At 44.5% G+C, this 26,205-nt stretch overlaps 1 protein-coding gene across 1 annotated transcript in view; it reads right to left on the bottom strand.

The window, feature by feature from the left end:
- Positions 1 to 26,205, bottom strand: part of pdhx (pyruvate dehydrogenase complex component X) — a 126,052-nt gene that overhangs the window by 96,929 nt on the left and 2,918 nt on the right. Inside the window, exons 2-3 of the mRNA XM_084334305.1 lie at positions 17,302 to 17,385; positions 5,923 to 6,023 (exon numbers count right to left, since the gene is read on the bottom strand). Of these exons, the coding sequence (XP_084190431.1) occupies positions 5,923 to 6,023; positions 17,302 to 17,385 (185 nt within the window). The remainder of the gene's footprint in view (positions 1 to 5,922; positions 6,024 to 17,301; positions 17,386 to 26,205) is intronic.

Below are 26,205 nucleotides of genomic sequence, written 5' to 3' on the forward strand. Positions count from 1 at the left end.
TGTTTACACTGTTTATTTTTCTCATTATTGTCTTATTCGGATGTAATTTAATTGCCTATATTCGTGTCTTTCTACTATTACCCTGCCCATACCTGTACCCCCTCCCCCCATGCTGCTATGACGCCCAAATTCCCCCGAGGGGATCAATAAAGGAATATCTTATCTTATTACATGGCGTTTTCACATTCGCCGAAATGCTTGCTTGTGATTGGTCAATAGCCCCCCGACAGCGGTCATTATCAGACAATAATGACCGCTGTGGGACAATAATGACCGCTGTGCGCAGCTGTTCGCAATCAAGCCCACTGACGCACACTGTTTCAGTGCAATTAGACACTGCCGGTGTTCTGCTGCCGGCGATGACAGGGGGCGGAGCGACGAGCGGAGCCAGAACCAGTGTTGACTGAGTCGATGTAAAATGAATTAGGTATATTGTTAGTAAGTTAGCCATGTAATAAGCGGGATAATGTATAGCTATACTCGGTCATTGTCGCAAAATAATTGACCTTCACTGACGTTTAAAACACCTCGCCAAGGCGGCTCGGTATTTTAGGGCGCGTTCACACCTACTCTGTTTGGTCCACTTTAAGTGGACCATGGTCCCTTTAAGTGGACCATGGTCCCTTTAGATCGATAGTCCGTTTGGTTTGTACAGGTATGAACGCAAACCGAACTATAATGAGGACCAAACAACCGAACCATGGTCCTCTTGAAAAGTTGGGACTCGGTTCGTTTCAAAGTGGACCATGGTTCGTTTGCTGTTGGTGTGAACGCAAAACGAACTTTATATAGTATCTAATCTAGAGCAAATGACTGAAATGAGTGACAGGTGCCTAGTGGCGGCGGTCGCGCGACCCAACTTGACAGCGCCAAGTGACAGCTTGCGCGCGACCCAACTCAAATGAATGACAGGCGCGCGGACAGTCTCTCTCGTCCTCTCTCTCTCTCTCTCTCTCTTCCTCTCTCTGTCTCTCTAGACTGGCGCCGCGCGCGGACAGTCTCTCTCGTCCTCTCTCTCTCTCTCTCTCTCTCTCTCTCTCTCTCTTAGACTGGCGCCGCGCGCGGACAGTCTCTCTCGTCCTCTCTCTCTCTCTCTCTCTCGCTCTCTCTCTCTCTCTCTATATCTCTACTCTCTATAGTACTCTCTAGTCGACTTGCGCCACGCTCGTAATGACAGCATCTCTCTGCTTTATCACAAGAGACGCTGTCGGCAACTGTTATGTTTGTGAGTGCTAGTCCAATAGATGAACGACTTGGCGACAGCATGTCCTTTGTTTACAAATTAGATCCGCACCAAACAGGGTAGTGTCACTACTAGTGTGAACGCAGACCAAATCAAACAATGTATCATTTTGACATTTGGTCCACCAGAAAGTCCGGACTATCCACGGAAAGTCCGGACTATCCCTGGACTTTCAGATGTGAACACACCCTTAAACTCTGTATCGGTCAATTATTTTGCGACAATGACCTCGTAGCTACATTACATTACATTATCCCTTACTTATATCTCGTCTCAGCAGTGGTGGATAATGTTTAGCTGTGGTGGCCCAGGACTGCTGAGTGCGTGTCTGTGTGTGTCTGTGTGTGTCTGTGTGTGTCTGTGTGTCTGTGTGTCTGTCTGTCTGTCTGTCTGTCTGTCTGTCTGTCTGTCTGTCTGTCTGTCTGTCTGCCTGCCTGCCTGCCTGTCTGTCTGTCTGTCTGTCTGTCCGCGTGTGTGTGTCTGTCTGTCTGTCTGTCCGCGTGTGTGTGTCTGTGCGTGTGCGTGTGTCTGTCCGCGTGTGTGTGTCTGTCCGTGTGCGTGTGTCTGTCCGTGTGCGTGTGTGTCTACAGAGAAAGTGTAATTAGTGGCCAGTAGTGTGTGTCTGTCCGCGTGCGTGTGTCTGTCCGCGTGTGTGTGTCTGTCCGTGTGCGTGTGTCTGTCCGTGTGCGTGTGTGTCTACAGAGAAAGTGTAATTAGTGGCCAGTAGTGTGTGTCTGTCCGCGTGTGTGTGTCTGTCCGCGTGTGTGTGTCTGTCCGCGCGTGTGTGTCCGTGTGCGTGTGTGTGTGTGTCTACAGAGTAAGTGTAATTAGTGGCCAGTAGTATCCATCAGCAGAGTACGATGTGTATCTGGTCGAGTGGACTTTCATCATCACTGCTCAGACCCGCCACCTGAACCCACTGTACCGGGCCCGGCTCCAGGACCACCGGACGAGACGGAGGGGACGGTGACATCAGCTGTGACACGGAGCTGGTTGGGGGGGGGGGGGGGGGGGGGGGCGTCCAGGAAACAACCCCTTCTGTACACTTCACTGTTCTGCATGGTTTTTATAGGTGCTACAGCGGAATCTGTGTTAAAATAAGTGTCTACATGTTAGAATAGGTGTCTACATGTTAGAATAAGTGTCTACATGTTAGAATAAGTGGTCTAACATGTTAGAATAAGTGTCTACATGTTCGAATATGTGTCTACATGTTAAAATAAGTGTCTACAGGTTATAATAAGTGGTCTACATGTTAAGTGGTCTACATGTTAGAATAAGTGTCTACAGGTTAGAATAAGTGTCTACATGTTAAAATAAGTGGTCTACATGTTAAAATAAGTGGTATACATGTTAAAATAAGTGGTATACATGTTAAAATAAGTGGTCTACAGGATAAAATAAGTGTCTACATGTTAGAATAAGTGTCTACATGTTAAAATAAGTGGTCTACTCTACATGTTAAAATAAGTGGTATAAATGTTCAAATAAGTGGTCTACATGTTAAAATAAGTGTCTACATGTTAGAATAAGTGGTCTACACTCAAGACAGTCATCACTGATATAGTGTCTGGTCAGTAACATGGGTCTCCCAGTCCCTCCACTCTGCAGTAAACAGCCATCACTGATATAGAGTGTCTGGTCAGTAACATGGGTCTCCCAGTCCCTCCACTCTGCAGTAAACAGTCATCACTGATAGTGTCTGGTCAGTAACATGGGTCTCCCAGTCCCTCCACTCTGCAGTAAACAGCGATCACTGATACAGAGTGTCTGGTCAGTAACATGGGTCTCCCAGTCCCTCCTGCTCTGCAGCAAACACTCATCTAATCAGATTAATCACTTTATTCAAATTGAGGATTTGATTTGATATTTTTTTATTTAATACATTTTTTATGATAAAAATATAAAATATGACGACAGACATTCGGAGCTTCATTCTAAAACTTCAATAGAAGCTTAGAATGTAATTTTTTTTTTTAAATAAATGACATTGGGTACAGCCCTATCTCGTGGCGCAGTGTAGCATCTACAGGAAGTGGATCTGGAGGCCGCCACCCCGACTCAACTTTTCAACGTGCGTTTGAGGTTCTTCTTGGAATAGAAAAACAGAACGGGGTCCCTGTGGAAATGAGTCTGTGTGTACGAGACGTGTGTGTGTGTGTGTGTGTGTGTGTGTGTGTGTGTGTGTGTACGACAGGACTGGTACTCCTGGGAGGAGGGGTTGGAGAACGCTCTCTAGGAAGAATTAAGCGTATTTCCCACCATCCCTCGTGTTCAGATCTCCCCGCCAGATCGATCGGGGGAGGAGGATGAAACGCCCTTCGTACGTTAAAGGGGCGACAAGCACGGCGTGGAGATGAAAGACAGCTGATGGGTTGCGTCGCTGGCGGGCCATTAAATATTATCCCAGGCATCAAACGGTGTGATGGGGGGAGAGGGAGAGAGGGAGAGAGGGAGAGAGGGAGAGAGGGAGAGAGGGAGAGAGGGAGAGAGAGAGAGAGATGTCACCGACGACGATAACTCATCAATGCTTCGCTTCACTGCCGCTGGGCGCTGAAAGCGGGCTTTAACGAGGACAGCCAATTAGCGCAGGGCGGGAGGGAGGGTGGCGGGGGGGGGACCTGGAACCCACTGTGTGCAAACACAGTCGCAAACACACAGTCACACACACACAAACACACACACAGTCACACACACACACAGTCACAAACACACAGTCACAAACACACAGTCACAAACACACAGTCACAAACACAGTCACAAACACACAGTCACAAACACACAGTCACACATACACACAGTCACAAACACACAGTCACACACACACAGTCACACAGTCACACAAACACACAGTCACACACACACAGTCACAAACACACAGTCACAAACACACAGTCACAAACACACAGTCACACACACACACAGTCACAAACACACAGTCACACACACAGTCACACACACACAGTCACACACACACACACAGTCACAAACACACAGTCACAAACACACAGTCACACACACACAGTCACAAACACACAGTCACAAACACACAGTCACACACACAGTCACACACACACACAGTCACACACACACACAGTCACAAACACAGTCACAAACACACAGTCACAAACACACAGTCACAAACACACAGTCACAAACACACAGTCACAACCACACAGTCACAAACACACAGTCACAAACACACAGTCACAAACACACACAGTCACAAACACACAGTCACACACACACAGTCACACACACACAGTAACACACACACAGTCACAAACACACAGTCACACACACAGTCACAAACACACAGTGCAAACACAGTCACAAACACACAGTCACAAACACACAGTCACAAACACACAGTCACACACACACAGTCACAAACACACAGTCACAAACACACAGGGCGGGATCCACAAATAATGGATTGCACGGTGCTAATTGCACCCTTACTTACAATTCATTATGAATTGAAAATGGGGGACCCTGATGTAAACAAGACGAAAGTCTTTCTCTGGTCTGCATCCGCTTAACAATTGTGTGTATTGAGCCGTACTGTATTGTACCCATTCTGCCATCTGTTAATACAATTTTCAATCAATCAATCGCAGGTCACAAACAATCACACACACACACACAGTCAAACACAGTCACAAACACAGTCACACACACAGTCACAAACACACAGTCACACACACAGTCACAAACAGTCACACACACAGTCACAAACAGTCACACACACAGGCAAACAGAGTCACAAACACAGTCACACACACACAGTCAAACACAGTCATAAACACAGTCACACACACACAGTCAAACACAGTCACAAACACAGTCACACATACACAGTCACACAGTCACAAATGACTGCAACAGCCGTCACTCTGACCCGATGTACGCTTCCATATCTGGCTATACGGCTAGTAAGAAGAAGAAAAAAATCACAGTGTTTCACATTAGGATCTAACATCCCAACAGGCCACCTTGTTTATGGTTTGATTCAGTTTTAAATAGACAAAAAATTAAATAGTGCAATAGTGCAGTGCAATAAAATATTCGAATTATAGAATAGATTAAAATAGTTCTGGATTACTGTTGTGTTCAATAGTTCAAAGTCGTCTTTACCTTCTCTGTTTGTCAAATTATACCCACTTACTCCACCAAGAAATATATAGACTTTGCAAAATAAAAACAACCCACCATTTTCAAAACAGAGCCTCAGTGTTGCCCATTTCAACCGATGTGAGTGTGTGTGTGTGTCTGTGTGTGTGTCTGTGTATGTGTCTGTGTGTCTGTGTGTGTGTCTGTGTGTGTGTCTGTGTCTGTGTGTCTGTGTGTATGTGTCTGTGTGTGTGTCTGTGTGTGTCTGTGTGTGTGTGTGTCTGTGTGTGTGTCTGTGTGTGTGTGTGTCTGTGTCTGTGTGTGTGTGTGTCTGTGTGTGTGTCTGTGTGTGTGTGTCGGTGTGTGTCTGTGTGTGTGTGTGTGTGTCTGTGTGTGTCTGTGTGTGTGTGTCTGTGTCTGTGTGTGTGTCTGTGTGTGTGTGTGTCTGTGTGTGTGTGTCTGTGTCTGTGTGTGTGTGTGTGTGTGTGTGTCTGTGTGTGTGTGTCTGTGTGTGTGTGTGTCTGTGTGTGTGTCTGTGTGTGTGCGTTCACACTTGGCTCACTCACCAGGATCTTGGCCATGACGCCGTCGTCGTTGGCCTCCATGGTAACGACAGCCTTGTCCGTCTCGATCTCACAGAGGGCGTCGCCCGTCAGCACCGCCTCGCCTGCGAACACAGAGAGACGCTCAGCTCAGAGAACCCAGGTCACACACACAGTCACACACACACAGTCACACACACAGTCACACACACACAGTCACACACACAGTCACACACACACAGTCACAAACACACACAGTCACAAACAGTCACAAACAGTCACAAACAGTCACAAACACACAGTCACAAACACACAGTCACAAACACACAGTCACAAACACACAGTCACAAACACAAAGTCACAAACACACAGTCACAAACACACAGTCACAAACACACAGTCACAAACACAAAGTCACAAACACAAAGTCACAAACACACACCGTCACAAACACACAGTCACAAACACACAGTCACAAACACACAGTCACAAACACAAAGTCACAAACACAAAGTCACAAACACACAGTCACAAACACAAAGTCACAAACAATCCGGAGGTTCCCGCTCCTCCCGGGCAGCGCGTCGATGTGTCCTTGAGCAAGACACTTAACCCCTAACTCCTCCAGATGAGCAGGTTGGCACCTTGCATGGTTGCCTCCGCCGTCGGTGTGTGAATGTGTGAGTGAACGGGTCAAATGTGAGGAACAAATTGTAAAGCGCTTTGGATAAAAGCGGTTATATAAATGCACCATTTACCATTTATTTTTACATTGTGCGAGTACTCATAATGATATATTAATATTCATATATTCATTTTATTACTGAATAATGTTGCATCTAGCAGGTCAATATTGTCAACATTAATTTGCATAAACCACGCATATCTGCCCGCTCTCATGTTATTAAGAGTATTCAATATTTGAAAAACATCACTTTAAAAAGGGTACATTTTGAACAGAACAGAACACACAGATACCTCACTGTAGTGGGGAAAAAGGATGTACAACGAAGATGATGATGATGATGTGTGATTAACATGCAATTAAATCATAAGTCAACTATGGACAATCATGTGATTAAATATTTAAAAATCAATCAAAACGACAGCCCTACGTCCTAATACAGGCTTAGGCCACTGAGCTAGCGTTATAGAACATACTGTCGAGAGCTGACAGCAATTAGATGCACCATAATGGTGAGCTAGATTAGAACTGGTTGATCAAAACATTCCACCCTTACATGGGCTGCCATGCATGAGCACCCCCCCCCACCCCCCCCCACAAACACACACGCCGTAAACAAGGCAGCTGCAATTCTAATTATGGAATTCCGACGAGGGAGACTGGGTTACTGGAGAGAGAAACGTATATATTCCTGGCCGAGGAGGACTAGATATCAAAAGGAACAGCCGAATCAATCTTTCATGGGAGAGAATGTGAGATATATACGGGAGTGTTAATATAATGATAATAATAAGCTAGATCCTCCATCTTTAGAATCCCCGGGTTCCATCGCATGCAGGAATACATTAGCATCTGCTTATAGCGGTGAAACAGGACGGCAGTCGACGGCAACCTCTGGTGATCTGCAGCTTGCTGCTCCGTGTTGTACAGTAGCCTGGATGTATGGTGAGACACCCAGACAGACGTACAGAAGAGACATACCGATCCCGATCATGCGATTTTGAGTATCTACCGATACCGATCTTTCACGATCCGATAATTTTTTTTTTTTTTTAAATATAATATTAATACTTTTTTTTCTCCCATCTTAATTTCTCACATTACATTCACCCTAAATGTTGACGTTATCCAGGTGAAAAGTTAACTTCATTCAAGCGAGGCATTGCACCCGGAGTAATCTAAAAACTCTGCCTCCAACCTGCTGCTTCATGAGAGCAATGGCGCCATCGTCTGTAAAAATCAGGTGACTGCAAGTTCTGCAACTAGTGGATGTCCCTCATCCTTGACATAAATTATTTGATGTATAATTAAATCTAAGGAAATGCGTTTGTTTTGGCAAAATTCTTCTGCTCTGTGTGACAATAAATAAATGAATGATGATATGCAATTTAAAACCAAAACTAAGGCCTCAGTATGAGTTTAAGACGTGAACATGGTCATGTTTGTTGAATTAAATAAAATCCAGATTTTTTTTTAGTATCCCGATCTTCTGAAAATCACGTGATCGGATCGGGACATCCCTAATACAGACAGACTTACAAACACAGAGAGACTTACAGGAATGACATACAGACAGCCTTACAAACACATACAGACACACATAATGTTCCCTCTTACATCACAACACTGTTGGAATGGAATCTTGGAACCTATTCTACACGTTGAAATTACTGGTTCCACCAGTTTGCTCTGAACTATGATCAACTGCTTTTTCCTTTGGTTCTTCCAACACCTGGAACGCCCTCCGACTGACTCTGAAGCTGAAGGCTCTTCCTTCTCTTGCTGCGTTTAAAAGCATGATCTCTGACCACCGCGTGTCGACGTGTAACCGTCTTAGCTGATTTTTATTGTTTATTCTTATTTATTGTGCCTATATGTATGAAATTGCGGATAAACTGTGTCTTGTTTTGTAAGCTTGTCGTTGCTGTAAATGAGGGTAACCTCAGTGTCTCACGAGCTGAAATAAAGGTTTGGAATTAAATGAAGACGTGCACACAGACATACAATAAAGACACAGACCGACGTACAATAAGGGCTGACCCCCATTAGTCGATTAATCGGTCGAAAGGAGCTGTAGTCGACAAACCAACCTCTTAGTCGAATAGTAAAAAAAATTACAATAAAATAAATATATAAAAAAAAAAAAAAAAATCATTCTTTCCAAAATAAAAGAGGCCTAGAAGCGTGGCTAACGCTAATGGCCCGCATACCAGAGGCTAACTGCCTACGAAAACAGGCACAGAGGCACTGAAAGAGGATTTCACCCGTCTAATGAACACACTAGACTAGACAAATATCAAGATGTATCCATCAGTGGACCAATTGCATGCTTTTGCAGAGGACAAGAAGCCTTCAGTCGACTCCTTCAGACATTAAGCACCCCCCACAGCCCAAATGGAATGATCAAAAAAAAAATGTAATAACAAAAAAATATTATACTTTTTTTTTTTTTTTTTGACCAATAGTCGACTAACGGCACATTTTGGCCTATCATAGTCGACCATCCAAATCCTTAGTCGGGGACAGCCCTATACAGAAAGGCCATAAAGGACATAAAGACAGACAGACAGTAGCGACGACTTCAGAAGGACCACATGGTAACTCCGCAGTAGTAACTAAGTAAAGAGGGAGAGGTATTTGTTCCCGTTTTTTTGTTCTCCAAAGGTAATGTGTTTTTTTTTAGACAATGTCTTCAAAGATATATTCTGGTGCTCTGTCTTTACTAGACTCCCTGGCCTTCAGATCAAGTTGCATGTGGGCATTTATTATTATATTTAAACAGCATTTTAATTGCATCACCAATTTACCTGAGAACAAACAAATGTAGAAAAGGCTGACTCAATAACTCAATATGTATTGCAGTGGTTGACACTGTCGCCTCGCAGCAAGAAGGTCCTGGGTTCGATGCCCGCTCGAGGACCAGGTACCCAGGTGGGGTAACTCCCGGGCCTTTCTGTGTGGAGTCTGCATGTTCTCCCCTCCCCCCCCCCCCCCCCCCCGTGCTCGCGAGGGTTTCCCCTCCATGAAAAGAGATAAACCCAATGGGAAAAACACGCAGAATAGATCGCCAACGCTGTCGCGTCCCTGATGAAGACGGACAGGAACACTTCTGGATTGGTTACCGGGTGCGCCCCCCACCCACACCACAGACCCCCGGCTGCCCTTTTGGGGGGGGGAGAAGGACGACGGGATGGGTCAAGTCAAGTGCAGAGAGGACATTTCAACGGCGACCCCAAAAAATGCATGCGTGTGTAGTGTGTACATGTCCTAAGTCCGCCCCTCCCATCTCTCGCATGCGTGTTCGCTGCGTGACGATGTAGCAATGTGCTACAAATAAAGACTTCTTCAAAGTCCAGTTTCATTATTCAGAGTTAATTACATTGTTTACACGGTTTATTTTTCTCATATGCAGATATAATTGTATTGCCTATATAGCTCATCAAGAAGGCTCGGAAAGTCAGGACCCCCACTGACACCACAATTATATAGTCCAGTAGGGGTGTGTTAATGTAACACAGTGGGCTATATAATTGTATAATACAATCAAAACTCTTCATACTTCACCGTTCATACTTTTTGCACATTACTGCTCCAATACATCCCACTGTATTGATATTTTTATTCTAATTAGTGTATATACTTGACCACGTCGCGCACAATTGCCCTGGCCTATTTTTTATTTGTATCCTATTTTATAATTATATTATAGTCTAGTAGTGTGCTTCTATTTTTATTTAGTTTATATTCCATTTTATTTTATTCGACCGTAATTGTCTGTCCGTTAATGTCGCACCGAAAACGAGCAAATCAAATCTCTATGTTCACTGACAGCACAGCTATCCAGCTCCTATCTATGCTCCCTGACAGCACAGCTATCCAGCCCCTATCTCTATGCTCCCTGACAGCACAGCTATCCAGCCCCTATCTATGCTTCACTGACAGCACAGCTATCCAGCCCCTATCTCTATGCTCCCTGACAGCACAGCTATCCAGCCCCTATCTCTATGCTCCCTGACAGCACAGCTATCCAGCCCCTATCTATGCTCCCTGACAGCACAGCTATCCAGCCCCTATCTATGCTCCCTGACAGCACAGCTATCCAGCCCCTATCTATGCTCCCTGACAGCACAGCTATCCAGCCCCTATCTATGCTCCCTGACAGCACAGCTATCCAGCCCCTATCTATGCTCCCTGACAGCACAGCTATCCAGACCCCATCTATGCTCCCTGACAGCACAGCTATCCAGACCCCATCTATGCTCCCTGACAGCACAGCTATCCAGCCCCTATCTATGCTCCCTGACAGCACAGCTATCCAGCCCCTATCTATGCTCCCTGACAGCACAGCTATCCAGCCCCTATCTATGCTCCCTGACAGCACAGCTATCCAGCCCCTATCTATGCTCCCTGACAGCACAGCTATCCAGCCCCTATCTATGCTCCCTGACAGCACAGCTATCCAGCCCCTATCTCTACACTCCCTGACAGCACAGCTATCCAGCCCCTATATCTATGCTCCCTGACAGCACAGCTATCCAGCCCCCATCTATGCTCCCTGACAGCACAGCTATCCAGCCCCTATCTATGCTCCCTGACAGCACAGCTATCCAGCCCCTATCTATGCTTCACTGACAGCAGCAGATTGTCTGGTACTTTATCGTCTCCCTGAAAAAAAAAGGAAATCAATGAATATCGTTGCTACAACAACACTGGGCTGGGTAGTCCGTTTGTGTTGATAAGATAATATATTCCTTTATTGATCCCCTTGGGGGAAATTCAGGCGTCATAGCAGCATGGGGGAGGGGGGAGGGGAGGTACAGGTATGGGCAGGGTAATAGTAGAAAGACATAAATATAGGCAATACAATTAGATCTGAATATAGAAATATGAGAAAAATAAACAGTGTAAACAAAGGTGCAGATGAGGGTCTGTATGCCTTATCGGTTATAGTATACGTTACAATAAAGAAATAGAATCTGAATATTATACTATGAGTAACAGTAAAAGTAAACACAAGGTGCAGTACACAAAGTGCAGTATAACACAAGGCACCCCAACTGGCATGATATACTGTACGTCATAGGTTGTAGTCCGTGCAGGTTTTGGTGGTTAAGAGTCAGACACACTTAGCGCTCCGTTTAATGATTTTGGTTGGAAATGCAGTGTCCTCTGAAAACCACAGGGTGGCGATAAATTACCACGCAACTTGCTACTTGAATTTGCTGCCGTTTTCGTAACTACCTAAGCGAGTAAGCGTCGTCTTGAACCTATTGTTGGATCATGTTCACCGTTTGCTAACCTTATGCAACGCTAGTGTCCATAATGCGTCCTAGCATATACAAATAAAGTTATTATTATAACGTTAGCTTTGTAACAAACCAGGCGTTATTCAGATGGCTGAGTCGTGTCACAAGTGTTATTGTTCTTTATTCTCTTTGCATTCATTTATTTGATTTATAAAAGAAAATGTGGACTTTATGGTGTTTTTGGTTTGTTCTTGATTTATTGTGATGTTTCTTCTCGACTTGTTTAAAGAAGACGTGTCCGGCCCATGGGGACATTAATTAACGTGTGTTGTCGGGCCTTAGAAATACATTTGATTTGATTTGACTTTACATAATCTTTTTATAATTTTTTTTTTTATCTTTGGCCCTCGGCCAGGGTATATGCGGGACAATGCCCTTGCAGATGGACATTAACATATTTGAATGGACTCGATGGAGGCAAGTCCGAGCGGTTCACGCCTCCACCTCCATTAAAATATGTTAATGACCAGCTCAAAGGGCATGTGGTCCCTGACGTATAGACCTTCAACCTAAAAAAAAAACATATACATTTTATTATTTATTATTTTGTATATACATTTATATAAAACACAGTCCTAAATATAGCTGTAGGGGAACCGTTTGTTATAGACTGATGATTTAGCATTTGGACTGAAGAATGATATATATTATTGATATATAAATATATCAATACCCATAGGCTAGTCTCAGTGTGAAGGTACTAGCATGCCATGAATAAATTAAAAGTGCAATATCACCGACAGGATGCTCATTTCTCCCTGCGAGCCGGTGTCACTCAAACTGCATCACGTCCAACTCACGGAAGACTTCATCCCTCAGGACTTTCAGACTGAAATCCATATGAAATATAACCAGCTGGGGCTGTTACTGTACGACTGCCTCTGGTTTATTACTACATGTGTGCCAGAGGGGATGAGGGAAGCCAGATGAGATAGAGGTCAAAGGTCATGTTGACCTGGTCATGTTTCTGTGTGAACGAGAGAGAGAGGGGGAGAGAGAGATAGAGAGAGATGGGAGGGAGGACGAGAGAAATGGGAGAGAGAGAGAGAGAAAGATGGGGAGAGAGAAAGAGGGGGAGAGAGAGAGACCGGTAGTGAGAGAGAGAGACCGGTAGTGAGAGAAAGAGAGGGAGGGAGAGAGAGACAGAGAGGAGATGGAGAGAGAGAAAGAAGGAGAGAAAGAGATGGGAGGGGAGGGAGAGAGAAGGGAGAGAGAAAGGTAGAGATGGAGAGAGAAAGAAGGAGAGAAAGAGAGATGGGAGGGAGAGGGAAAGAAGGAGAGGGGGAGGGAAAGAGAGTGAGAGTGAGAGGGTGAGAGTGAGTGAGAGTGAGAGTGAGATGGGAGGAGAGGGTCAACTGGGATAATCTCATAGCAAAACATTGTCAAGGACAGAATAGTGACACCGCCAAAAATAGCCACGTTGTGAAACATCATCCTGTTTGAAAGAAGAAGCAGAGGATTGGAGAGCAGGTTGAAGAATAAAGAGGAGGAGGGGGGGATGGAGAGGTGGTGGAGGAGGGGATGGTGGAGGGGATGGTGGAGGGAGAGGGGAGAGGGTGGAGGGGATGGTGGAGGAGAGGTGGTGGAGGAGGGGGTGGTGGAGGAGAGGTTGTGGAGGAGGGGGTGGTGGAGGAGAGGTTGTGGAGGAGGGGATGGTGGAGGGAGAGGGTGGAGGAGAGGTGGTGGAGGAGGGGATGGAGGAGGAGAGGTGGAGGAGGGGGGATGGAGGAGGGGATGGTGGAGGGAGAGGGTGGAGGAGGGGGTGGTGGAGGAGAGGGGGGATGGTGGAGGAGAGCTGGTGGAGGGGGGGATGGTGGAGGAGAGGAGGAGAGGAGATGGATGGTGGAGGAGAGGTGGCGGAGGAGGGGGGATGGAGGGGGGATGGAGGAGAGGTGGAGGAGGGGATGGTGGAGGAGAGGTGGTGGAGGAGGGGATGGAGGAGGGGATGGAGGAGAGGAGGTGGAGGAGGAGGGGGGATGGAGGAGAGAGGGGGGGGGCAGTGGTCATGGGTGAGTGGGGGAGGGAGCGAGGGAGCGAGAGGGACTAGTATTGACACGGGAAGTCCCCGAGAGCCCGGAGTAGCGGAGACCAGATTGGATTTGTGTATTAGGTTTTAACACCAGATGACCTCAGGGGCGCGAGGTGTGATGTGTGCTGCAGCATTAAAGTTTAAACAGGCAACCCCCCCCCCGCTCACCCTTTCACCTCTGCTCCAATGGAACGGGCTGATCTAACTAAATGGGACACAAGCAGGCGACACAGGCCTGGTCGTTGGGTAGAATATATATACCGTAGAACCAAGTGATGGAGTCGGCCATATTGACACAGAGGCCATTTTGCTCTTATGCCGTGCTCAGGTTGGGTTCCTTCCTGTGCCACCCTGTTCCCACCTTGGAACGTTCCACGAATATCCTTTTTTAAATCCCATCTTTACAGTAGATGGTAAATACTAAATAGAGATGGTAGACTTGGAGCGAGTTGACGCTTGCATCGCTTCGCCTCGGTGACACGGCGCGTCTCCTTGTTTCAGTATGGGTGGCCCTGGTGGGAATCGAACCCCCAACCCTGGCAGTTGGCGCCTTGCTCAGAGCACCAGGCCCTCGACCCATTGATGAAGATGATGACACACTGTAGGACTGCATACAAACATACATCAGACACCTGCCTTCAACCGATAGAAAAAGGATCTTTTCAACAGAAAAAGACTGTGGCCATTTGTTTCTTAACCCTTTCCCTGCCACACTATAGAAGTTTAACCCTTTACTATCAGCGGTAACCGTCGGTAGTGTGATAGTAAAGGGTTAACCGTCGGTAGTGTGCCAGTGAAAGGGTTAACCTGCTGTCGTGTGGCAGTGAAAGGGTTAACCTTCTGTGTATTGTCGCAGTGAAAGGGTTAACCGTTTGGTAGTGCGGAAGTGAAAGGGTTAAGAATGTGATGAGTACGCACACCACCCTCAAGTCACCAAAAGCACATGGCAACACAAGGAATGCGAGCAGCCAATGGGAGCGCGGTATGTACAGCTGGACAGCTGTGGAGGTTTCTCTCAGCCAATTAGCTGCCGGTATCACCCGGGCGCTCTGCTACCCGGGGCAACGGGGCGGGAGGGCGGGGCTTCTGCCTCGCAGAACAATGTGATGTCACAACGTCAATAATTAGCACTCGTACCTGTCAATCACAGAGAGGATGAGGAAACACAGAGAGAGAGAGAGAGAGAGAGAGAGAGAGAGAGAGAGAGAGAGAGAGAGAGAGAGAGAGAGAGAGAGAGAGAGAGAGACGGAGAAAGCGATACGGAGACAGCGACAGAGACAGAGACAGATAGAGAGAGAGAAAGAGAGAGAAAGAGAGAGAGAGAAAGAGAGAGAGAGAGAGAGAGAGAAAGAGAGAGAGAGAGAGAGAGAGACGGAGAAAGCGATACGGAGACAGAGACAGAGACAGATAGAGAGAGAGAAAAAGAGAGAGAAAGAGAGAGAAAGAGAGGAGAGAGAGAGACAGAGAGTGAGAGAGTGAGAGTGACAGAGAGAGAGAGATGGAGACAGACAGAGAGAGAGAGAGAGACAGAGAGAGACAGAGACAGAGCGAGAAAGAGATGGGGAGAGAGAGACAGATAGAGAAAGCGAAAAAGAGAGAGAGAAAGAGAGGGAGGGAGGGAGAGAGAGAGAGAACGGTGGATGACAGCCGTGGAGGAGGCTGGCTAATGTGGTAACAAAATGTAAACTCTAGGGCTTAATTATGGAATGGAATGTTGGAACCTATAGAACCCGTTCTAGTGACTGGCCGGTCCTTAAGGTCCAGTTCTCTCTGAACAGGGTAAATCTGCATGTTGCTATGATGCCCCTCTAGCTCATGGAATGAACTCCAACGGTCCTTAAAGCTTGAGATTCTCCCCTCTGTGTTGCAGAGTTTAATAAAACCTTGATCTCCAACCTTTGTCAGTCAAGTTGTACGTGTTTTAACTGATCTTTTCCTCATCTTGTTGTCTCTTTGTTATGATTTTATACGCCGTGTGATTTCATTCTGTGCACTCGACGTGACTGTAAATGAGGGAAACCTCAGTTGCCTTTCAGGTTTAAATAAAGGTTTGAAATTAAATGAAATGAAATTAAGTGTACAGGGTGTTATTGGGAATAATTACTTGTGTTTTGAAACGGGAGGGAGCTTGAACCTCTGTGTGGACCGTCGAAGCAACATGATGAAACACATGAAATATTCAGTCAGAAAGCCTGCAGAAGGTGTTTGTTTCTAGCGCCGAGGACGAGGACCGTTGAAGGAAATGCCACTTTTAAGCATCAGTATGTAGGATGACTTTAAAGCAGATGTGTATCTCAGTATGCGGCGTAAAACTATGGGATTTTGTTCCCAGTCACTCACACACCGACGGTGGAGGCGACCACGCGAGGTGCCAACCTGCTCATCGAGAGCAGTTAGGGGTTAAGTGTCTTGCTCAAGGACACTTCAACGTGCTGCCCGGGAGGAGGGGGAATCGAACCGGGAGCCTCCGGATTACCAGGCGAGCGCTCTACCTCCCGAGCCACCGTCTCCCCCAATTAGACTTCATGAAGTTGAGGGGTAACGGGTTTCAATATGACCATTTATTTATTTATTTATTTATTCTTCTCATGTTATTGTGAGTATTGATTGTTAAATATTGTCTAATTGACATCTATTTCTATTGTTTATCTAGTGTTTTGAGTAAAGGACAGGTGCAATAAGATGTTCTTCTATCTGCTCCTGTTCACTCATGGAATGTACAAATTGAGAGGGCCTTTGATTATGAAATACTTTTTCTTTTTTAATTATTCATGGAAATGTGCATTACCATGCATGGAATAAATACCAATGCAGTGAAATACAGGTGCAGCTCAATACATTTGAATATCCTGGAAAAGTTATTTTATTTCAGTAATTCAATGCAAAAAGCGAAACTCTCAGATTATAGATTCATTACACACAAAGTGAAATATTTCAAGGCTTTATTTGTTTTCATTTAGATGATTATGGCTTACAGCCCAAAATTCAGTATCTGAGAAAGTTTGAATATTACATAAGACCAAAGAAATAAAAAAATGTAATATAGAAATGTGGGCCTTCTGAAAAGTATGTTCATGTATGTTCACTCAGTACTTGGTTGGGGCTCCTTTTGCACAAATTACTGCATCAATATAGCGAAATATATTGACTTTACAGCGAAATATATTGACTTTACAGCGAAATATATGGACTTTTCCACGATATTCTAATTTATTGAGCTGCACCTATATGTCAAGTGTGTAATAATGACATAGATCATTAACGCTGCAGGCGCTGAAGGATCCAGTCCGAGTGTCAGGGTCTCATTACTAGTGTTGGTGGATGGAGTTGTTCTGCAGTGTTTTATAGAAGAGTTGTTTTGTAGTGTTTTTCTTTGTACTTACCTTCCTTTTTCAGCCATTTGACAATGTTCCCCTCCTCCATGGTGGGGGAGAGAGCCGGCATCTGCACCTTGAGAGCGGTGACACCTAGTGGACACAAAGAGTTTAGCACACAGTGTTCATTTTATAGAACGACACCCAACAATAGCAACGCTTACTAATCTTAATCCACAGAATCAGCACCCAGAATTGCTTTTCAGCCAAGCCTTCCATTAAAAAGGGTGCTGTAAGTGGTATTTTATTGTTAAAATAAGTGTTAAACAGCTCTACATTCCAACAGCCATCACTGATACAGAGTGTCTGGTCAGTAACATGGGTCTCCCAGTCCCTCCGCTTTGCAGTAAACACAAAATAATATACATGTTCTGGTATGGTATCCTGTTCCCACTTTATTCAATCAGGAGAGAGAACCCTAGATATTTCTACTTATTTCACAAAATCTTGCCATGATGCCACATTTGCTTATTGCACTGGCAGATTATTTTACTTGTTTCAGGCACGTATTTGCTAAAAAAGTAGTTTTTTCTTCTTCTGTGTTTCTTAGTTTTGCGGTGTGGAGTTATCTCTCCTGATTGGATAAAGTGGGAAGGGATACCAGGAAATGTGACTGAGAGACCCATGTTACTGACCAGACACTCTGTATCAGTGATGGCTGTTTACTGCAGAGTGGAGGGACTGGGAGACCCATGTTACTGACCAGACACTCTACATCAGTGATGGCTGTTTACTGCAGAGTGGAGGGACTGGGAGACCCATGTTACTGACCAGACACTCTATATCAGTGATGGCTGTTTACTGCAGAGTGGAGGGACTGGGAGACCCATGTTACTGACCAGACACTCTATATCAGTGATGGCTGTTTACTGCAGAGTGGAGGGACTGGGAGACCCATGTTACTGACCAGACACTCTGTATCAGTGATGGCTGTTTACTGCAGAGTGGAGGGACTGGGAGACCCATGTTACTGACCAGACACTCTATATCAGTGACGGCTGTTTACTGCAGAGCGGAGGGACTGGGAGACCCATGTTACTGACCAGACACTCTATATCAGTGATGGCTGTTTACTGCAGAGTGGAGCGACTGGGAGACCCATGTTACTGACCACTCCAGACACTCTATATCAGTGATGGCTGTTTACTGCAGAGTGGAGCGACTGGGAGACCCATGTTACTGACCAGACACTCTGTATCAGTGATGGCTGTTTACTGCAGAGCGGAGGGACTGGGAGACCCATGTTAATGACCAGACACTCTATATCAGTGATGACTGTTTACTGCAGAGTGGAGGGACTGGGAGTTACTGACCAGACACTCTATATCAGTGATGGCTGTTTACTGCAGAGTGGAGGGACTGGGAGACCCATGTTACTGACCAGACACTCTATATCAGTGATGGCTGTTTACTGCAGAGTGGAGGGACTGGGAGACCCAAGTTACTGACCAGACACTCTATATCAGTGATGACTGTTTACTGCAGAGTGGAGGGACAGGGAGACCCATGTTACTGACCAGACACTCTATATCAGTGATGACTGTTTACTGCAGAGTGGAGGGACAGGGAGACCCATGTTACTGACCAGACACTCTATATCAGTGATGGCTGTTTACTGCAGAGTGGAGGGACTGGGAGACCCATGTTACTGACCAGACACTCTATATCAGTGATGGCTGTTTACTGCAGAGTGGAGGGACTGGGAGACCCATGTTACTGACCAGACACTCTGCATCAGTGATGCCTGTTGGAATGTAGAGCTATTATTTTAGCCTGCAGGCCACAAAGAGAACAGCAGGCACAGCAGCGTAAATAACTAGGCCGTGTATGAAGAGTACAGCCTGAATTGGGTTAACCCTTTCACTGCAACAATACAGAAGTTTAACCCTTTCACTGCCACACGACAGCATAAGTTAACCGTCTGTAGTGTGATAGTAAAGGGTTAACCTTCTGTAGTGTGGCAGTGAAAGGGTTAAAGGTCCTGGTCCGGCCCGGAGGAGACAGGGATCAGAGCCAGCAGGACGACAGGAAGGGACAGGAACAGTGTATCCAGAGGCTGCTGCCGTACAGAACACTGCCACTGGTGCCCACTGCTCTCAGGGGGGGGGCAGAGGTCAGAGGTCAGAGCATCAAGACAGACATACAAGACAGTAGGAGAGCACAGGCCTACAGGGGTCATTACGGAAAGGCCAAGGGTGTACCATCATGGATCCATGCAAAGATATGGATTTAACTATACCGTCGTCCACAATACATACGAATATATATATACACACAAACTATATTTATAAGTTCAAAAAAAGATTCCTTGCAGCAGCATTAGAACAATGAAATGTAATTAAATAAAATAGAGCAATTTGAATGAGGACCATGACAATTATATATTACAAGTTAACACTTTGGCTGCCAGGACATGCTTAAACACGTCATTCCCGGCCATGCTCAAGTTGCCGAAGACGCTTTACAGCGTCTTTGATATCAATATTTCAAAAATCTGGGACCGGATTCATATTTCCCCTCCGCTGGCCTGAGATCCACCAGGAGGACCCACTGAGCTCTCTGGCGGTTCAGGAGCGCCATCTGGTGGCCGATCGGCGCAATCGCTTAACAGGAAGTGCCATAGAGGTTGTGCTGGACGGCCGTATTACTTCCGGGCACTCGCTATAGGTCCCGGCATTCTAGCTCGTCACAATACACAGCGATCGATTGCCAATAACTCGATAAACAACATGATTTGGACGTATATACCATTATACAAGCTGGAGATGGACCGGGTAAATCTACATCCCATAATGATAAAATTTCTACTCTACGATGATCGCCCAACGGCGCGCGGAGACTGGGGTGAGTTTTAGCGTGTAAAGTTACCGTCTTCGATACTAACTGCTATTATCAACATTTGACCCACATTAGATGATTGGTATAACGCTGCCCACGGAATTATAAACGCCCCCTCGCCCATCCGGTCAACATCAGATGACGTGTAGTAACTTCTAGAAGTACGTCTAGTTGGAATTTTTTATATCGCGCTGATTGCCATAAAACTGTATTGCATCATCAATATAATGTATTTGGGGCTATAGATCACGTTCTGGAGAAAGCTGCAGAAAGAGATGAAAACATACTTATACATTAGACCATACTTTACTATGAATATGTGAATGAAAAAGTTTAACGTTGCTACACAATGAACAATACATATAGGACTTTGAATGGGCCCTAATAATGGCAATGTAGCAATAGAATTTAAAAAGTTATAGCCCTGCAAAGAAGGGGACTTTCTCTATAGACAAATAGAGCCGGGAACCTACGGTTGATAATGAATTTAACCCATGGCAGCCAAAGTGTTAAAAGACATAAACAAACAGATGTCATATCGGATGTCTAGACGGTGACTTCGGGGCGTCGTGAAGAAGACGCGAGTTCGATCTCTCTGGTAAAAACCTCTCGAGAGCGTCGTCAATAGGCATCAGCCAGCGATAACTGAACGTGTAAAAGATCTCGAAAAAGGGAGGTTAGACGATTTATTCTGCCCATAACAAACACACAGGCCTGTTAGGTCATAGACCAGACCACACTGGAACCAGCAGTGAGACAGGTCTGTCAGGTAGAGCTGCCGCGATAACCGCATTACCGCGGTATCGCTGTTGCATCACGCTCGCCGCAGAGTTAGGCTGAATACCGCGTCACCGCTGTTTTTTATCATAATAATAAAGTTGGCTTGCGGCTCTGCAGATATACCCTACTCGGTTCCAAGCAACCCTATTGGGTAGAAGTGGTACCAGAAAAGTCATGTGAAACATTGCAGACCACTGACTGGTCAGAAGAGAGACGCGTCACACTTTGTAGCCTCTGAACAAAAACAGAACGCTGCGCCGCCATCTTTACTGCCTCGCTAAGGATGCATTTCATTCAGGATTTGTTTGCGACAGAACCAAGTGCAATAAACAAAAAATAATGGATTCACTGTGTATTCTGCCTTATTTATTGATGAAACAAAACCGACATCAACCCAATTTACCACCGAGCGGAGAGTTTAGTGTCACAACAAGATCGCTGATGTGTTAAGTTTGTTGTTGTTATTAACCACGAGAGGTAACGTTAAACCCGGGTTTGCTTGGTAGAATACATAATGAGAGGTAACGTTAGCTTTGGCAGAATAGACGCAACGAGAGTCTGGTTAATGTTGTTATTGATTGATTGATTGATTGAAACTGTGTTAAACTCTGGCTTGCTGCAAGCCCTCGGACATCTATGCCCACGGAGCTTTCAGTGTACACAAGCGAGCGGTCCCGCCTGCATCCCCACACGGAGACAAACGGAGTAGTACCTGGCTGCAGTGGAAAAGGAACGAAGTACCAGGTGCCTAAAGCGGGTCGAGTCGAGTAGGTACTATGCAGTGGAAAAGCGCCATTAGACTAGAGGCAGGCTATAAGAGTAGACTACTAAAAAAAAAAATGCATTCAAACTTTTATTTTTTTTGTGCGCACTGTGCGGTAATAACCGCGGCGGTAGGAAATATTTCGCAAATTCGTGCGGTAAGGAAAATATATCAATACCGCGGCAGCTCTACTGTCAGGACATATTACATACCTGCATTAGGGCTGGGCGATATGGCCAAAAATGATATTGCGATAACAATATCATATCATATCACTCGATATTCGATATTATCAATATTGTTATAAGTAAAGTAAACAACAGATGTATGTTTATTTTGCAGCAATTCTTTGTTGTTGCCGCCATCTTTAGTGTTACATCCCCTCACACTTCAGTTCTCAGGCTGCAGCTGGTTTGAAAGAGACAGTAAACCGGCTTCTCTGCTGGCTGTGGCTCCAGGGGAGTTGAACAGTTCTGGCTCCGCTGGTTTCTTTTCTATCTGTTGGTGCTTTTTTGGTGGACAAACCACCGCACATGTGCTCCGTGAGTCGTGACTGGAGTCTAGCTCTGCTAGCACACATAGCCTACTGTGTACAGACAGTTTCAAACTGTATTTTAAATTAGAAAGCATTAAAGCAAACAAAATAAATGGACAAGAGAAAAATAAATCTCAATTTGGTCAGTATTGCCATTTGGACAAGCAAAGCCATTACTTTAAGTTGCAGGCAAGAAAGACAAGTCTGTCCACTGTCTCTGGTTTTAAAACGTCAAAAAATATAAATTAAATAAAAATTCAATTTTTTTTTATATCGATTAAAATATATCGTGATAATTATCGTTATCGTTATATCGCCCAGCCCTAACCTGCATATAAGCCCTTTATGTAGATACTGGATCTATATCTGTACATATATCTTACCTACTCTTACCAGTTACGCTGCTGGCCAGTATGACTTACTACCATAGTGTCTTTATACCTGTATCACTGTACATATTATTAATACTAAAACTCTGTACATACATCTGATTATTACTATGAGTGGAGTGCACATGAAAATGGGTGTTGATGTTGTGTGGCATGGTGTAGCCAAATTAATGTCCCCACTGTGGGATAATAAAGTTGACTCATTAATGAATAACTAACCTTGGTTTAGGCTCAGGTTAAAATAGTATGATGCTGCCCTCTGCTGGAGGTTTTGCAAAGTCACAGATTTTAGGTGTAAATAAAAAGCATAATGGTAATAATTCCTACATAATGATTAGCGTTTTTCCCATCTATTTTGCATGTATTGATAATAACATTAACTACACTGTGATTGTGTGTGTCCACTGTCCATCCACATATGTTGCTATTTATTTACATGTGTCAATGAGTATCTAATGTAACAGACAGACACACAGAAAGAGAGAGAGAGAGAGAGAGAGAAAGAGAAAGAGAAAGAGAAAGAGAAAGAGAATGAGAAAGAGAAATAGAAAGGAGAGAGAGAGAGAGAGAGAGAGAGAGAGAGAGAGAGAGAGAGAGAGAGAGAGAGAGAGAGAGAGAATAAGGTGTGTGTCGCTGCATGACTATGTTGCAATGTGTGCTAGTTTTACCATTATTTAAATTACTGCACTGAAGTCTGGGGAAACACTTATAATTCTACACTACAACCACTTTGTATACTCCAAAAAATAGCCATAAGGATAGTTCACATTGCAGGTTATCATGATAACACAAACATATTATTTTTAAAGTCAAAAACATTAAAGTTAAATGATCTTGTGGAATTTAAAACAGCACAATTTATGTATAAAGCAAAAGGTAATGTACTTCCAGGAAACATTCAAGAACTGTTCTTTGATAGGGGGGGGGTTATAATCTGAGGAGAGAACTCAATTTAAAAGTTCTTAGTGTACGCACTACCATGAGAAGACACTGCATCTCAATATGTTGAGTGAAACTATGGAACAGTCTGAATGTGGTGCTAAAGCAATGTCCAAATATGAGACAATTCAAACTGAATTATAAAGAAACTATGTTCACAAGGTACAGGGATGAAGAAGGGACTTGACATTCACAGGTGTTTACATTTGTATTTTATTTCTTTCATGTTTTATATAGTTTTTTTTTGCATATATATATATATATATATATATATTAGTGCTGTCAATAGATTTAAATAAATTAACTAATTAATCTCACAATTTTCTGTAATTAATCTAGATTAAAAATAGCATTTTTCTACTTAAGACCGAAGCTTGTAACAGATATTTACTTGAGTAAAATCATGGAATTAATGTAAAATCAACACAAAGAAAGTATATTTAGATTCAAATACTATTTTAATAGCTTTCTTTGAATACAGTTTCTCTCCTGTGAAATACAAATGTTCAACAAAACCATCAATGTTGACTTTCTTATATCCGCGGCGCTAAGATTGAAGATTCTTCACTCCATAGATTAATCTAGATTAATTTATTTTAATGCTTTAAATAATTTAAATTAATCTCCAAAGTTAAAGCATACATTTTGACAGCCCTAATATATATATATATATATATATATATATATATATATACATATTTGTTTTGTAAGGTTTTAAATTAGTACACTCATTTGAGTAGTAGAAAAGGTGCAGGATTAAATAAGTTTATACTTCTTCCTACTCCTTTTCGAACATGTAAATTGAGTTATGTTTTGTTTTTGTTTATTATTTTCTTTTTTCCATTTCATAGAGATCAATGATTTGTTTTGATTTTATATTGTTTGTATTTAAATGTTCGAAATAAATAATTCAAATCAAATCAAATCTAAATCTGATTTGGGCCACTCTCGCCTGCAGTGTGATGAACGTAGCCTTTTGACACACAGATCAGCTGGGGTGAGGGAGGTTAGCTTAGCTAAGCAAACGTTGACAGTTGACAGTTTTACAACCGTAATAACATCACCGACATGCTCACATTAACCCGTCGGAGGATCTTGTGCAGACGGTAGAGCCAACATTATATTACTATACTATTATATTAAGGTAATGTCAAGGTTGTCAGACACAGTCGTAAAGGACTGTGCCTGATGTATCTGATAACGACGACACCAGACTTTTTTTTTTTTTTATCTACTTTTTCTCCCCATTTTCTATGTTTCTCCCTTCCCCAATTTCGTATTGTCCAATTCTATCCTCCCCTGTCTCGAACGCTGTTAGGCCATGCCTCCCACAGGCCGACTGCAATGTGGACGAAGCCTTACATCACGCGTCCCCTCCGGTACTCGAGGAGGCAGCCGTCGCATCTTTTCACCTGAACAGTGCGATCTCTCAGTGTCGGGGGTCTGCGTGGGAGGGACACGCCGCCCTCGTCGCTTCCTGATTCTATTCTAAGTTGTGCTTAACTTAGTTCATATTTTATTTTACTCCACCTCTTTATTGTATTATCCGTCTGTCCGCTAATGTCGCACAAGAAAACGACCAAAGCAAATTCCTTGTATGTGAAAACGACTTGGCAATAAAGACCTTTCTGATTCCGATTCTGATTTCACAACCTGGCTGGACCCTGGCTGGGACTGTTGTATCATCATGGCTTAGCTTGTGTACCACGGTTGTTGGTGTGAATTTTGAAAGGTTGCCTAGCAACCAGAGAGATTACAAGAAATGCAATGGAGACACAAACCCAACCACACCAGACCTGGCCATGGCTACATAGCTAATGGAGACACAAACCCAACCACACCAGACCTGGCCATGGCTACATAGCTAATGGAGACACAAACCCAACCACACCAGACCTGGCCATGGCTACATAGCTAATGGAGACACAAACCCAACCACACCAGACCTGGCCATGGCTACATAGCTAATGGAGACACAAACCCAACCACACCAGACCTGGCCATGGCTACATAGCTAATGGAGACACAAACCCAACCACACCAGACCTGGCCATGGCTACATAGCTAGTGGAGACACAAACCCAACCACACCAGACCTGGTCATGGCTACATAGCTAATGGAGACACAAACCCAACCACACCAGACCTGGTCATGGCTACATAGCTAATGGAGACACAAACCCAACCACACCAGACCTGGTCATGGCTACATAGCTAATGGAGACACAAACCCAACCACACCAGACCTGGTCATGGCTACATAGCTAGTGGAGACACAAACCCAACCACACCAGACCTGGTCATGGCTACATAGCTAGTGGAGACACAAACCCAACCACACCAGACCTGGCCATGGCTACATAGCTAATGGAGACACAAACCCATCCACACCAGACCTGGCCATGGCTACATAGCTAATGGAGACACAAACCCAACCACACCAGACCTGGCCATGGCTACATAGCTAGTGGAGACACAAACCCAACCACACCAGACCTGACCATGGCTACATAGCTAATGGAGACACAAACCCAACCACACCAGACCTGACCATGGCTACATAGCTAGTGGAGACACAAACCCAACCACACCAGACCTGACCATGGCTACATAGCTAGTGGAGACACAAACCCAACCACACCAGACCTGACCATGGCTACATAGCTAGT

The sequence above is a fragment of the Notolepis coatsorum genome (genome assembly GCF_963971535.1).
Source record: "Notolepis coatsorum genome assembly, chromosome: 18".
Taxonomy (NCBI): domain Eukaryota; kingdom Metazoa; phylum Chordata; class Actinopteri; order Aulopiformes; family Paralepididae; genus Notolepis; species Notolepis coatsorum.